The following is a 15,979-nucleotide window of genomic DNA, read 5'->3' on the forward strand; positions in this document are numbered from 1 at the left end:
GGAGAGAAGTCGAGCGTTATGTCTTTCCAATGATCCCCAAGACTACGATCATCCAATCACAGATCAGTTTGTCTCACATCTGTAATGTGAACTTCTCAAAAACACAGTAATATTGAACAACTGCCAAGAATTGATAGTGAAAAACTACATGATGATACATTTAATGTCTTAAATTTCTTTTTAATTGAAAGATAGCTGGTGTGCTTTTGAACCCCAACATTTAAATCGCACCAACTTTCATTCAACAAGGTTTTGTTTCTTTGAGCCACAATCTTTACCTCTGTAGTTTCCTTGATCTCCAAGGTGAAAATGTGAAGGTCCTCAGACTCTTTCCTCAACTCCTTCATCTCCTCGTTAGTGCCAACCTTAAAGTCCGCTTTTGCACTCCGTGCCTTCAGATCATCTAATTCCTTCTGGAAGTGGGCAATCTGATATGGCATCAAAGGCATGGTTAGTTATTAGATCGTTTGAATACTCATATCAACAAGAAATGCAAATGACATTTCGGCACACATCACACCTTAGTATGTAAGCCATATATATAAAAAAAAGGAAAGAGCATGTGTTATTTCTTTGGTTTAACAAAAACTATATGGGTGATGTTCATAGAAAATGTGCTAAAACCAAACAGCTAAATTCAAATACGTTTATACCATCAAACAGTATTCTGATCAAGTTCAAGCCATGTATATGGAGCATGACTCAGTCATTGCCGAAAGACTAGCTGTTAATTGTTTTGCAATCAACGTTGTTTTAGTAATGAGCCAATCTTCACCTATTGCCTTCAGCCTAAATTATGCTCAGTTTAGGCTCGGAGCTTCTGGGCCACAAAGATCTCACGTTCTCCATCAAGTTCACCAATTAAAACTGTTATTTACTACATGACACTCCAATAGTGTCTGGATGCTATGTCTCACCTCTTCCAATATACCAGCCATAATGGGATCAAAGTCTTTCTTCTGCTGAAGCTGCTTCTCCAGGGTCTTCACACTAACTGCCGCCTGCAACAAAAGGTGAAAAGATATCGTGAAAACCTTTTTCAGACAAGTGTCACAAATACCTCGCAGTTCACTGGTAACACATCAAAAGTAAAAATTTTTAAAACAATCCGTAAGTATTCAGTCCAGTTTTATTCATCAACAGTTCCAAATCCATAAGAGTTATCTGTTTTCTTGTTAGTTCATTTGTAGTTTGTTCATTTTCATTTACAGTTAAAGATAGCAATTGTACTCTCTCAGAAATCCCCATGTTGCTCTTCATGTAACAGACATTTAGTAATCATAAATTAACTCCTCACTGCTGAGTAATGAGCTAACAGTTACTAATCATCCCTTTGCCTCCGTGCCGACAGCTGTCGAGTCATTTTGGCATCGCCATGATTAAATTGTTTGCAGAAAACATTGCATTTATCAGACACACCAACTCTTTTGTAGACATTTGAAGGAACAGTATTAAACACATTTATACAAAAAAATGTGAAGCCAATTCAGAAAAGACAAGCTCTTTTCCTCAGTAAACTGACAGGACCTGTGGAGGTTGGGTACGAGCCTGGGCAGCGGGAGCAGGTTTCTGGATTGCAGTGAGTGGTGTGTTGCACTGAACTGGAGCTGAAAAACAGTCAATAATCAGAATTGTTACCATAAAATCACTCGTACAGACGCATCTTTTCATAAACTGTGTATCTAACCTAAAGCTGCTGGTTGCTTAGGTGTGGAAACGGCAGGAGCAGTCAGACCACTGGAGCTGGGAACAGCTGTTTTAGGCAGCGACTGACTGAAGGAGAAAGCAGGAGCGGGAGGCTCCACAGCTGAAAACCTTGGAAATGGCATACTAGATTAGTTGACACATAAAATATATATACAAACACTTCAGCTAAAAGCAATAAAATTAGGTGGATCGGTACCATTCATTGAGATTCACTTTGACTGTCGGCGGAGAGGGAGCAGCGAGGCTCTGAGGAGCTGGAACCGGCGAAGGAGCCGCAGCAGGAGCTGGCGCTACCACTGCTGGCGGCTTGATGGGAATGGTGTTGAAAGAAAATGCTGAAGGTGCAGATGGAGTCTCGGAGGGAGGTTTGGAGGCAAAAGAGAAGCTCGAGGGTCCTGAACCAAAAGGTGTAGATGCACTCAGGGAAAAAGCCGAGGGCGCTGAGGTGGAGGAGCTAGCCGGAAGGGAAAAACTGAAGCTTGATGAGGAGGAGGATGACGACGCAGGAGCCGGAGGACCAAGGCTGAATGGGGCAGTCGAGGAAGGGGCAGAAAGAGCTGGAGAACTGGAGGCAGCTGCTGAAGTAAAGCTGAGGTTCGGGAAAGCTGCTGGAAGGGAAGCAGCAATTTTGGGTGGCTGAGTTGTCACAGAACCTGTGGACAAAAAACCCCCAAAAAAACACTTTGATCAGAAATATTCACTTTTTTAACATGTTGACACTCGAGTTTGGGGCTGTCATCACCAACATATTTTTTTTTGAAGATGGTACTGCTCCTAACACAAGCAGATTATTGATTATCATTGCTTTAACTGAAATAGAAAAGAAAAGTCCAAATAGTCCAAATAAAGCATGAGTAAGGCTGATCAAAGGGTATTCAAGTCTCATACTGCACATTACTCTTCTTAAACTACAGAGTAAGATTTGGTTGAATACCAGCATTTTTTTTTTTAAATTCACAAATTATTGTTATTATTGACTGTTGGGCTCAATAGGGAATAAAAACGGTCTCTACTCTTATTTTTTCGACACTTTAAAATGAGTATCTGGTCAGTATATTTGGGTTTCTGTTACTGTTATACTGTAGATTTATTACTATTCAAAGATGTGCCTTTTAATAAAGTCAAGCTGCTACTTCTTAATTTTTATTATTGAGAAAATATATTATTGACAATGAAAAGGTTATGCTGGTAAAGTGTATTCCCCTAACCCCCAAGTTTATCCAGCTGCTGCACGTTTCTGAAGCTCTGACAACAGCTTGCAATCAATCAATCAATCAATCAATCATCACTTTAGAAAATAGAACTTTGGAGCGGATAACTATGAATCAATGTGTGATCTTCTCAAACATCTTGTTAAAAATGCATCCATTTTACTTTCTCACCTGGTTTGGGCAGTCTCTCTCCCTCCAAGGGGAGTGTGGCCGGAGGTGCCACGAGTTGTTTCACCCCAGGATTGAGGTTGAGTAGTGCGAAGGGGCAGAGCAATCCCTCAGTGGACAGCATCAGCATTGTGGGTGCTGGGGGCAGGGTCTTCTCATCAGCTTTGCAAAGGTGAAAAAAACAACAACAAAAAAACAAGACAGGATCAAACTCTGCCTGATGGAATCCGATATCTTGCAGTTAAAAGTTTTACCTGCAAAACATGTTTTTTGTTTTTTTTTTTTACTTCATTGCAGTTCAACCACATTTCAAAATTATTTTTCCATTTTCCTCTTTAAAGTGTGCATTGTGTATTAGAAGGCTTTGTGAAACATCTATTAAGTGCTTGTTAAAAATGATCAGGTTACATTTACAGAAGACAATAACGAGCGTTTGAAGGACATTTATTTTGCATTGAGCTCAGATCTGTGCTTTCAACTGACACATCAGAGATAAAGAGAACATTTCATGTGCACACCGAGCATGCTCCGTTAATGATGACAAAATGTTGTTTTGACACTTAAAAGGTGAAAGATATAAGAACAACTGAGCACAAAGTCTGCATGTTGAAGCGCTATACGCCTCACTGACCTTGCCTTTTTCTGCCCTCCAGTGGTTAAAATAAGTATCCAGGTTTCTGTACAAATAAGGAGATAAACTGCCGAGGATGCCTGATATGGTGTTTAAAAAAAAACAAAAAAACCCCAACAAAATGCCTTCCTCTTCATGCCAAACCCTCAAACCCTTCCCACTCCTCACGCCCACTTTACTGCACTTTCAAATTCTTGTCATTTATGTGGGCTAGAAGTAAAAAAAAATATTGCAAGACTAAACTGTGGTTAAAACGATGAAATGGAGCACTCACGACTAAATTAAAGATGCATTAGTCAGAGATAATACTAGTCATTCTGGAAACACCAGAAAAGGCACAGTGGACACTTTGTCCTCTTTGTTATTCCAACATTTATGCCTCATCTAAAACTGCTGCAACTTCCAAGTTAAAACTTTGCAGTTAACAATTTCTGTGAGGACAAATATCACGACTGTCTGAGTAAATCTAAATTATCCTGAATCTTTCATCTCTATTTCCTCAATACACCTTGGATGCGTTCAACATTGCAAAGGCATGTTAGTACAGTTAATATCAATAGCTGACATGCATAAACATATACAGTGCGTGTATATACACAACATACAATCAAACTGAGACAAACAATGCTGAACAGCTCATGTGTTCTATGATCTCAGTTCTACAAACACAAAACAATACAGCATGTTATGTTTTTCAGTTAGGAAAACTAAAGTTTGAGAGCTATTGGAAAAGCAAGGAAATGGGGGGGTGAAAGAAAGAGGGAACAGACGGGAAAGGCACACGGCAAACCTCATCAGCATTCAGCAACAGGATTGTCTGGGCTTTGTTGTTTGTTATGGTCCTCTAGCTTGCCTGAGCCATTTTAATGAGTGCATTTTTTTCTCTCCCCTTCACAGATATCGCTCTTGTTAGTCTCCTTGTGCTTCTCCAACCTAATGTCTCACTCTGGATCAAGGTTTTTGATCAGAGTACAATCATGTCATAATGTTGCTCCAATTGCAGGTTTTCTTCTTGATGTGGAGGGAGTTTGGAGGAGTAAAAGGAGGGAGATGTGACTAGACAGCATCAGCAGCTCTACGTGAATGTCTGGCAGGCTGGGCCGCTTAAGATAAAACAGTGTACTGAGCCGGGAGCTGATCACTATTCTTTACACACGCTGCTATACAGCACTGCAGTGGATGCCGTATGCACAAAGAGACTTGATGGATTGGAGTTTTATCTCATATGTGAGGAGTGCTCAACAGAAACCATGTCTGAGGCAGAAACAAAGAGGAAGAAAAGCAGCACAAGAGACACTAAAGACTATAGAATTAAACCTTGCTTGAATGAAACAAGAATTGAAATCAATTCAAGTCTGGGGGGGGGTGGAGGAGGTACCTTCTGCCAGATGCCTGTGGAGCTTGATACTGGGACAAGAGAACATCACTACACATTTTTACAATGACGACACACAAGCTAACGGGGTCTACCACTCCATTCGTTGATATCCATGGACTTTCACTGGACTTAAATACAACGATTCTGCTAACCTCTTCCAGCTTGTGTTACTGTCAAGTCACATCTAAAATTAAGATAAATTACACCTGACTTAATGATTTCAGGACATCAACCAACAATCACCAGCTATTATTTTCATATCTTTTTACTTATACGCTTAATATCCTTCAGTTCCCCCCCAGCAAAGTTTTCAATAAAGTTCTGTCTAACATATTCTCTGCGAAAAGGAGCAATACCCACTGACCACAATAAAATTATTAGTTTCACTATTTTTCATATTTGCCAAGATAGTTTCATTCATCTGTTGCTTTCTTGTGTTGTTGTTTTGTCTATATTCAATATTTTATCCCCATTAGCCATTTCTACCATTGTTCAGTGGAGTTTTAATTGTCTCTTTGTATTGTTCAGGATGTTTGTAATTTGTTGAAAACAAATAAATCATTGTGGGGGTGAAGAAATCACGATAAAAAAAGATTTATTCAGATTTTCTTTTTCCTGAAGCGAGGAATCTTGGATTTATTTGGATTTTACAGCTGTACACGTCGTCGAGCAAACACTCGAGTTCTCTTTCCAAGAAAACTTCAACTTTCTCATCAGTTCTTTAACATTCCTGTGTGTTTTAAAGTTTACTTTAAAATGAGTGACGTGCTGAGGAATCTCGATCGTGTTTAAGGATTATCCACCGGTTTAACACAATAAAGGTTCTTGCCAAAGCCCTTGAGGCAATATCACTTCAGTCAACGTGTAGAAAGGAGGTTACTAAAGGAAATGTGACATTATGGGACAGATTTCTACAAACAGCTACAATGGTGGGGAACCAATCCAGTGGGTTGTTAACATGGATTCTGATCAGATCATATACATGGATAGACCCCCTCATCCAATCCAATTGTGATTTTGAACCGATCAAATAGCAGTGTTTACATGACACTATTTCAAGTCTGTCTCTCTGTGCAACTTTGCAGAATTTCATATTAAAATAGTTAAAAAAAAAAAAAAGCTTTGGGCTAAGAAGAAGGAAAAAAAAACTCCACAAACACCGAAGCCTAGTTATTTGAAATTTCCTTAAATCTCAAATCATCAACTAAACAACTTTCAACAGATGTAGGATTTTTTTCCCCCCCTTTAGTACAAGTATGATTGAAAAGACCATGGATTTGATGAAAAGCTACACGACACAGTCAGACAATCTTTCCCAAAAATAAAAATCTTGTATAGGGAAGCATCTCTGTTGGAAAGTGCTATAGTGGACTTTACGGAGCTCTAAAAGTTGGTGTATAAGTGACAGCCATCTTCTTCTGGCTTCGCTGACGGGAAATTAACTTCTGCTGAGACGGAAAAAGAGAGCTGGTACACCGAAAGCCAAATTCACTTACTGATGTGGATTTCCTGCTGGCTGGTGTAGTCTATAGCTAAGCCAAGGGGCAAAGTGTCTTCATTTGTCTCAGTCACTGGAAGCTCAGCTCGACTTGCATCCTCCAAAATCCAAAGTTCCCACATCTGAAGGGGGCAACAATCAGCACGGTCAATACAAGTAGCGCTGAGATTTACCGTTTTATAATATGCCGAAACTTCAGCACATCTGCAAGCAGGTCTCTTTTTATATTGTCTATGAAATGTGGGTCTGTGTTGGTGCAGCTGTATTTGCGGTGAAGAACCGTACCCATGAGGACAATATAGAGCATTAGATGATATTCAAAGGACATCCAGCAAAGTACTGAGATGTTTCTAGGTCTCACATTTCTATATCAGACCTGCTTTTCTGACCTAAATAATCTGTAAAAGGTGTTTTAAATGAAAAACAATTTACAAGTTTGTGCTAGTATTGGTGACTTTTTGTCCACCTGCAAACAAAGTAGTAGTAACATGTAAAGTAAATGCATTCAACTATTTTCATGGAAACATTCAAAAACAACATTTGATGGATTACCTTGTCATCCTGTCTGGCAATGACGCTGACCTCAATAGATGCTGCTGATGCTGCAAACACAAGGTCCCTAGAAGAAATAACACACCGGACAATGGTTTACATCAATTTAACAAATTCAGAATGTTAATGACATCAAGTAGGTAACAGGCCGCAAGAATGATGACTGTTCTTACCAGTCCTCCACATGACTGAGAAAGTAGTGATGCTGTCGCTCAGTGCAGCTTCCATACACACTGTCGCCAAAGTTGAGATACTTTGTGTCCACTTTCTCATCCTTTTTCTGCAAAGGCAAAATGCAAAATATAAACTTCCAGCTATTTTATATTTCACAGCAATAAACACATACCACTATGGACAGGAATTAGCAGGTTCGTCACAGGCATACTTTTCTACCTATTAAGGGAGATCCTTTCCCATTTAAATCAATTGCTTACGGGGAGTAAAAACTGCAACTCACATTGATTGATTTTAAAACTGTATGAACAAACTGATTCATCATGAAACCTCCTGTAGAATATGCAAGTGAAGTGAGCTTGATACAAGCAGTCACTTGGATTTTGCAGCTTAACCCTTAACCATGCTTTTAAAGAAAAAAAAAAGCAATGAACACCTGACCTCAAATCATTTAAACAGATCCATATGACTTCTCCTAAACTTTACCTCTTTATCTCATTAAACCCTTTTAAATACACCTTCATTTTGTCAGACCTTTAGCAAGCAGTACCCCATAAAGCACAATTGGCTCCTTTAAAGGGTAGATACAGATTCTTTCAACAAGACCTGGGACTGCTGAAAATACTCTATTCATCAAACTGCCCCACGATTCTAAAAACAGGCCTGACTGTTCGTATTGGATTTCACCTCTTTAAACTAGAAAATGACTTTTTGATCCAGGCCCAGACTTGGATATGAACCTTTTGCTGTAACAAACTGTTATTTAACAGCATTTTGAAAAAGGTAAGAGAATAAAGCAAGTTTTGCTTCAGACTATAAACGTATGGTTAGAATCCTGACAGAGCACTGACAGCTGCATTTGATTCTTCACTTCGTTGCTTCAGTCGTGAAGACTTTCGATGTATAGCTTGACAAAAATCCATATGCGATTAGTTGAAATATGTGGATTATAGATGTTTGGCAAAACTCACAGGGAGAGAGATCAATACGACCTCTGGAGGGGTCTCAAGAGACCCATCTGCAGCAGCATATACCACAGCAAACACGAAAGTCCTCAGCCACAGAACATCCAGAGCTGAGATGGACAACAGAAAACAGATATTAGCCTAAGATATGATCAATTCATCAAAATAAGCCTCAATTAATGGCAATGAATAGGCTGAAATCTACATTGGGCGTGGCCAGAGAGGACAAAATTTAAAAATAAATAAAAGATGATACAAAGAATCTCAGAAATGAATCAGGAGGAGAAAGAAAGATTCAAGGATGTAGTGAAGGAGGACAAGAAAAATGGGTGGTGCAACATTAGAGGAGGCAGGGGATAGTGAGACATGAAGGCAGATGAATCGCAGTCGAGACGAAGACGAATCGATCATCCCGAGGATGACCGTCTCACCTTTGACAGGTTCATCGGTGGTGTAGAAGTGTGGGCACTGAATAACCTTCTTTTCCTCTAGCGCCTTTGAAACAGAGCAGAAAATCAGCGGCTGGCAATTTCAAAGGCAACAGAGGGTCCCAATTTTCACAGCCATGAAGCAGTGTTACTTACTGGTGTGTACTGACTGACTGTGGCATCCATTTTTCCTGCAGCCACTTGCTTTCCTTTTGGGCTCCAGCAAACTGTGGGACAAAAAAAAAAAAAAAAAAGGTGCATGAATGACAAAAAGTTCCAGGTCAACAAGATTCAAACAATTGTTTCAACTGTGTCACTCACTGCAGGTGATGCCACTTAAAGCAGGGAGCTCGGCCTGAACTTTCGCAACATCGGTAACGTCCAAAATCATCATGCTGCCATCAGACAGACAGGCTGCTAACATGGACACCTGAGTGGGATTCCACTTCAGGTCCTGGACTGAAGTACCAGGGGCGACTGAAGGCTGCAGGGACGCAAACGGTAACTTCTGCGGTCTCAACTGGAAAAACAAGGAACAACAATGCATTTTTATTACGTACGCTAGTGCTTGGACAGGAAATATTCACGACCACAGTTGACGGCTTGTCATTTGAATCAAGTGAACAAAGTGTTGCGTTCAGTCAAACAAGATCTCTGATTTAGCACAACCAATATTTAATGTTTCTATGGAATGTTCAGCCAGTAATCTGATAATTGGATGACAATCGTACTCTAGAAATATAGATTTATCTTTGCTTTCACTGCCAGAGCTGGCAATAGTCTGAAAAGTTCCTCAGTTCAGTAAAACGAGCAAGTACAAATTCTAAAATGTCCTTGCATTAAAAAAAACAAACCCAAAATGTAATACATATAACCACAATCATAGTTTTGAGTTCAAAATTTAATTATTTTCAAATGGGGCAGCATGGCTCAGTTGATAGAGCAGTCATCTCCCAATCGAAATGTTGCAGGTTCAATTCCCATCAGTGTCCTTGAGCAAGACACTGAACCCCTGACTGACTCACAGACACATCACATAGTTGAAAAAAAAACCCCACTATATAAGTGAAGTCCATAAAATGAAAAATGTATATATTAAAAAAATTTAATAACCTATGTAACATGGGGAAAAAAATGCTCTTTTAAAAATAGAATAAGAAGTCTTGACATTTAACTATCACTGATATAACTTGACTACTGAACATCTACAACTTCATTATAGAAAGTCATCACCAATCAGCTGCTTTGTTCCTTTCACTTTAATGCTGAATCATCCTCATAAGAGGTTAAAATAAGTAACGAGCCGGTTAAAAGATGGTAAATAGAAAAAGCATTTCAAATGTAAGGAGACAAAGCAAACACTTTGGTAAAGTGAAGATACCAGAAAAATCTACTTAGGAGAAGTAATAAAGTATAAATACTTTTGTCATATTTGTCTATAACACAGCAAAAGCTGTTAATAAATATTAAAGTGTTCCTTGATATTTGCAACAACAACTCTGGCAAATGTTCTTGGTCTAATGCTGCGAAAGGAGAAGTAGACAGATCACAGTGCCTACCTTGTTCATGAAGGTGCGGACGTCATAGAAGGTGAGGGACAAAGCCGATTCCTCAGACATACCACAGACTGACAAAGTGAGCTCATCACAGCTCAGAGCCAAGTGGTGCAAAGCCAAGTCTACAGTCACCTCAGCCACTGCCGGTAGATCTGTGACTGGAACATTATAGAAAAGTAAACGATAAGCAGCTTCATGGAAATTAAGAGACCAATGTTGTAAATATAAGGATGCATATGCAAATTTAAGGCTTTACTACCTATTTGATTTGAGTTTCCATCAGCCTTATCCGCAGCCAGAATGTCTTTAGTCAGGTAGACTTTGAATGTCTTGTCAAGCCCCACAAAGGTTAACCCGAATTTGTTTGAGATGGTCAGTAGACTTGACCTGTCTTTGGGCAATTCTTCGCTTGGCTCAAAGACTCTGGTTTTCTTCATCTGACGAAACTGAAAGTCCTGGAGCAAGAAAAACAAGAGTTTTGTTTCATCTCAACCGTCTGAACGTGATGTTAATTTAATGAAAATACACATAAACTGAACAAAATATGTGAATACTGAAAATGATCTCCCACAAAGCATGAACAGATCAGTATCAAGGTAGACACTGGGCGTTGGAGGTCTTGTAAATTTGTGATGTTTTGCAAATCAAATATAACTTATGGTCTGTTGAAACTATAAACAACACGACATGACAACGCTAAAATCAGTGACACTGTGAATTATGAAGGCTGCAATGGCGCTTAAAGGCTGTTTTCATCTGTTCAATTGGGTGTTCAATTATCGGTATAGTATTAGGTGGTGAACATGGGATTCAGCTAATAAGTAAATACTTTAAGTTAAAATAAAGTTGAGCACACTAGGGGGAGGTCACATTGGCACAATGCTGTCCGTTACGTTAGTCCAGTTATGGGTTAAAAACACCGGGAGCAAAATCAACCTGAAAGCAAATCCTCTGTGGCATTTACAATATTGTTATGTTTCGTACTTTGGTATAAATAGAGAAATGCTTTGACACACAGAAGTTGAAGGTATCTAACTCATAAGAGCACATTGGCATGCTAACAGATAGCATAAGTAGCTAGCGACAAGAGAAGTTTCTATAACAGACTTCCTTGTGATATTTTCCAATCGTGCGCAGTTTTCAGCTGTCGGCAATATACCGGTCTCTATACCACGGTGCTAGATGTTTGACAATTGACAGCAAATAAAACATAAATGAAACGCAAGCTAACAAGCTAGCCTCGTCCATTAATGACATGCTGATACGTTAGCAACGACATGCTAACAGAAGTTGTGCTCAGCGTGACCTACCTTCATTTCCCTCTCAGGAGGGGAGTCCGTATCGTCGCTCATTGTGAAAAATTAACAACCGTTGTGGTTTTTACGCCCTGCTAGAGTGTATCGTGAAGAAAGTTTTATTTTGCCACATCAGACCGACTGTTTACACGCCGCGCGATTCTACGCTACAGAAATGCACGGAGGACAACAAATCGACGTCAGAGCGCTCGAGCTGTAGATGAGACGTGCTGTTACAACATCCGGGATACGAAGACGTTTATACTAAGAACACAAAAACATACATTTGAGAACGTAAGTGTACTAATTCATAACCAAAATAGCACTTTCAATCAATTTCTTCTTTTTTTAAAAGAATTATGATAATAAAACATTAATATCAATGATTTAACAGTGGTGTTCGTCACAATTACATTTCTACTCTCCATACCATAATAAACATAATTTTTAACCTCAAGTTTCTGTTCTAATTATTGTGTCTGCCCTCGCCTCAAAATGTGCACTGTTGGAAATGAGTGGGCCCATGATCGTTGATTCTAAATTGAGTTTTAATGCAAAAAGGGTCTGCGCTTACAGTCCAGGTCAGACCTCTCTTTGTGGAGTTTGCATGTTCTCCCTGCGTGCACGTGGTACTCTGGTTTTCTCCCGCATGCTAAAAACAAACACGTGAGGTTAACTTCTGAGGTTATATTTCGCTCAGGGTGAGCGCTAGTGTATTGTCTCTCTTTGCCTTGTGAGGGACTGGGAACCTGTTCAAGATTTACCGCACTTTTACCCATCCTTCTCTGATATCAGCTTGACCTGCCCACAGTTCTGAATTGGCTGAAACAGTATAGATGATAGAATATTAATAGAGAGTTGCATTATGTGAGACTGTATGACAAGTTTCAGTGAATCGATTTTTGTATACACGGCAGAAAAAATCTGCTTGTATGCTTCATGTGAACATGTTCTTTTCATAGCTTTGTGCTTGGACTATTTAAATTCCACACCCAATTGCTGCAGGGCTCTCTCTTCAAAACAAGGAAAAACTACCAAATAGAATTCTTCTGTGGAGCACATCTTCAAGGTCATTACAAGACAGATCTGTAAAAGTAGCTATGAGTCATAAATACAGACAGAGACAAAAAAAAAACCACACACACACATACAAAAACGAGGGCAATATAAGGTGAAGTAAGGACTTTTATTAAAAAGCAAATTTTTCTGTATTGCATGTAAAGAAATCAGGAACTCATTGACTACACAACTTAAAACTGGTGATGGCAATTACCATGATGGGAATGAAAGGTAGATTCTTATGCAACATCAAAAGTGGCAACTTGCATTTCTGTTGTATATAGCATTGATGCTCGAGTCAGAAGGCGCATAAACATTTTAACATTTTTCAATTAAAACGTAAAGTAGTATCAACACTGAAATTGTCCTATCCCAGTTTGCCTGGTCCAGGCCCTGTTTAGAGTGAGGAACATCACCATGATCGAAGTATAGGATGCATGGTAAGATCCACTGTCATAGGTTGTATTTTTGTCCATTAAGAGGTCACCAATGAGCACAGACTTAGGACCATACATATCAGAGCACGACAGATACAGTCCATGTTAACATGGGACAGCTCTGTTCACAAAGCACCAAGGTATGAGTCAGTCCTTGTTGCAAAGACACACACTTATCACCAAGAAGGCTGGAGTTAATGTCACCATGTCCTTCCACTCTGGAAAGTAAGCGAGCACAGACCAAAGCAAGCTGGAGAAAGACAAATAGCAAGAGCACAGCAAATCATGTCCCGTCTCCCATAGTGCACTTTGGGTCTCCCTCTATTCTGATTGTCAGCGCTCTGAACACATGGCTTTAAAAGTTGCATTTACCCCTTGTTCGCCTAAGATCTTGATGTTTGCCCTCTTTCAGTTGACTTTTTCTAAGTAGTTCTAAAGTGCTGGCATTATGTTCAAGGACACATAGACACATATAGAAATTTTTAGTGCATTTTTTTTTCTGAGTCTGCTGCAGGTTCAAATGCACACTCAACTGGGTAGTTAGTCGATGTACTCCACTCCTTCGCTGTCATTATTAGAAGAGATTAAACTTTATGCAAACATTCAATGAAAGGCCAGGGTGTGTAGTAGAAATGCAACCCTGCTCACCAGAAGACTCTTCAGTCTTTGTTTGCTAACAGTGACAACAGTTAATCAGCATATAATACACGGTGCATTAAGATCAGAGGTTTCATTGGATTAGGATGTGTTTCTGAATGGCATGCATTTTACGTCTTGTTGCATATAAATGTATTGTTTTCAGAATAAAACATTCAATGTAGCAAAAAACTGCAGTGTGCATCGATTTTACAGTAAATAGGGATGAAGAGAACACTATGTCGGAAGTAACTAAGTAAAAATTTATTTGCAACAAAATGTTTTCCAAAATAGCTCCTTTTAAACCAAAGCTCCCATCCCGGTTGTTTTGGAGTCATTCTTCACATAAATGATTTTGATGTCAATGAGACACAGGTGCCAGTCAAAAAAAAAAAAAAAAAGAAAGAATATAAAACAAAAACATATCATTACATATAATTTACATGACTTTCTCTGTGAGCCACCTCAACTAGAGCCCATGCCCCCAAGGGTTAGTTAGCCATGACATTCTCTGAGAATTTCTCAAATGATAGTGCAATACCATTCAATTTACCCTGCACAAGAAAAAAAATACATTGAAGCAACCTAAAAGAACAATTACGTATTGTTGGCTGACAATATTTTGCAGATAGGCAGAAAAGTAAACCAGCTGGTTGATGGTGACGTTCAATGACAGAAGACACCACCCAGGGCCCGATTCAAAAGGTCATAAATTGCTTTTTTTTTCAGACTCAATTTAGCTTTTCAGGCTACACTGTCAATAGCGAATGTATTAAGTACTAACAATCTGTTAATTATCACTAATTGAGCTGGAGTTGTCGCAAACATTGTTATTAAAGAATGACACAATTAATATAAAAGTCATGAGAACATTGGTTGACATTTAAGTCTCAAGGCCAAATTTATAAATTTGAGTCACGATTTCAAAGAAGGCAAAACAACTATCAGTGGCTGTAATCTAAGACCATACACGTTAAGTCTTGTCTGAACATAAGGCGACGGCACACATCCACACCCACACATTCACAGTCTAAGGCACTGCTCCACACCCCTTTTACACTACAGTGGAGTATCTCATTGTTTTCCCATCTTATGCGTATTCGAATCAGATTCAACAACAAATTCAATTCAACTCAATGTGAATTTAGATTTTAAAAAAGTTTTTTTTTTTTTTTTAAAGGAAGAAAATATTTATAAATATACTGATTTAATTTGGTTGTTTGATTTACTGGCATGTTCAAATAAATTATAGTAAAAGTTGAAGCTGTTTGTGATATTCAGTAATAAATGGGAATCTGGATAAATTCCAAGAAATATTAACATATCCATATTTGAAACAACTGGATAACACCATATGTGGTCAGTAATCTAGACAGCGGTTTTTCTATTACTAACAAATGAAGCTTAAAAAAACAAAAAAGAAGATATATAAAGATATAATTTGCTGAATCTTGTCATTTAAACATTGGAAACTTGCATCACTGGTGAGATGAAAATGAATCATATAAGTACTTGAACCTCACTGAGTTGGGCACACAGTAGGAAAACACCTCCCACTGTTGACTATATTGGAAGACCTGCTCATATGAGTCAAAAATAATAATAAAAAAAACAATGGGGAAAAAAAACTCTGAACGTCACCCAGCCTCACAGTCTTATTCATTTGATATTACAGCTCGTGTTAAAGAGTTTTCAATTGAAAAAACAAAACAAAAAACATGTTACTATATTCATATACATATACTATATACTATATTCAGTCACTTGCCAAAGCAGTGCTACAGTTTACATTCATCCATCAACTCAGCCTCAGTTACAGCCCCATTATTTCATTCATGGCAGATCGCATCTCATAAAAAGAAAAGAAAAAGAAAAAGGACATTGTAAACGTAATTTTTATCATTATTACCTAGTGCAATTATCACCCTGTGTTTCTTGTGCAGGGCCTTCTTAAAGCTTTAAAGCTTCCTCTAAAAAGTCTGAAGCAAGACACATGAAGCACAGACAGAGAATGATCTGGACCAACCTTTGACGTAGCACAGCACTGAAACATGAACAGATCCAATTTATCAGGGTAAAAGTACTTTCTACCTCATTGTTATTTACCCGAAGAAGAAAAAATACTGTTCAAACATTTCAGAAATACCTTTCCATCATGTTGGTGGCTTTAAATTGAATTTCATTCATTTAAATCAATGGTCTGCCCTTAGGATCAAATGTGCTTTCGATGCAATTTCAATTCAATCAGAAATATCAAATTGAGAAACCAAGAAATGCAAGGAAA

General features: G+C 38.7%; 1 protein-coding gene across 2 annotated transcripts in view; it reads right to left on the bottom strand.

Annotated features, from left to right (window-relative positions):
* nup214 (nucleoporin 214) overlaps positions 1–11,705 on the bottom strand; it is a 28,093-nt gene extending 16,388 nt beyond the window's left edge. For both annotated transcript variants that reach the window (XM_080510426.1, XM_080510425.1), the window contains exons 1-16: positions 11,579–11,705; positions 10,528–10,723; positions 10,272–10,426; positions 9,034–9,232; positions 8,869–8,939; positions 8,716–8,779; positions 8,291–8,394; positions 7,319–7,425; positions 7,146–7,212; positions 6,592–6,715; positions 3,090–3,248; positions 1,904–2,360; positions 1,688–1,815; positions 1,528–1,607; positions 918–1,001; positions 279–428 (exon numbers count right to left, since the gene is read on the bottom strand). In XM_080510426.1, the coding sequence (XP_080366552.1) occupies positions 279–428; positions 918–1,001; positions 1,528–1,607; positions 1,688–1,815; positions 1,904–2,360; positions 3,090–3,248; positions 6,592–6,715; positions 7,146–7,212; positions 7,319–7,425; positions 8,291–8,394; positions 8,716–8,779; positions 8,869–8,939; positions 9,034–9,232; positions 10,272–10,426; positions 10,528–10,723; positions 11,579–11,620 (2,187 nt within the window). In that variant the 5' untranslated portion in view covers positions 11,621–11,705. The remainder of the gene's footprint in view (positions 1–278; positions 429–917; positions 1,002–1,527; positions 1,608–1,687; positions 1,816–1,903; positions 2,361–3,089; positions 3,249–6,591; positions 6,716–7,145; positions 7,213–7,318; positions 7,426–8,290; positions 8,395–8,715; positions 8,780–8,868; positions 8,940–9,033; positions 9,233–10,271; positions 10,427–10,527; positions 10,724–11,578) is intronic.
* Positions 11,706–15,979: the final 4,274 nt, after the last annotated feature.

The sequence above is a fragment of the Blennius ocellaris genome (genome assembly GCF_963422515.1).
Source record: "Blennius ocellaris genome assembly, chromosome: 15".
Classification (NCBI taxonomy): Eukaryota; Metazoa; Chordata; class Actinopteri; order Blenniiformes; family Blenniidae; genus Blennius; species Blennius ocellaris.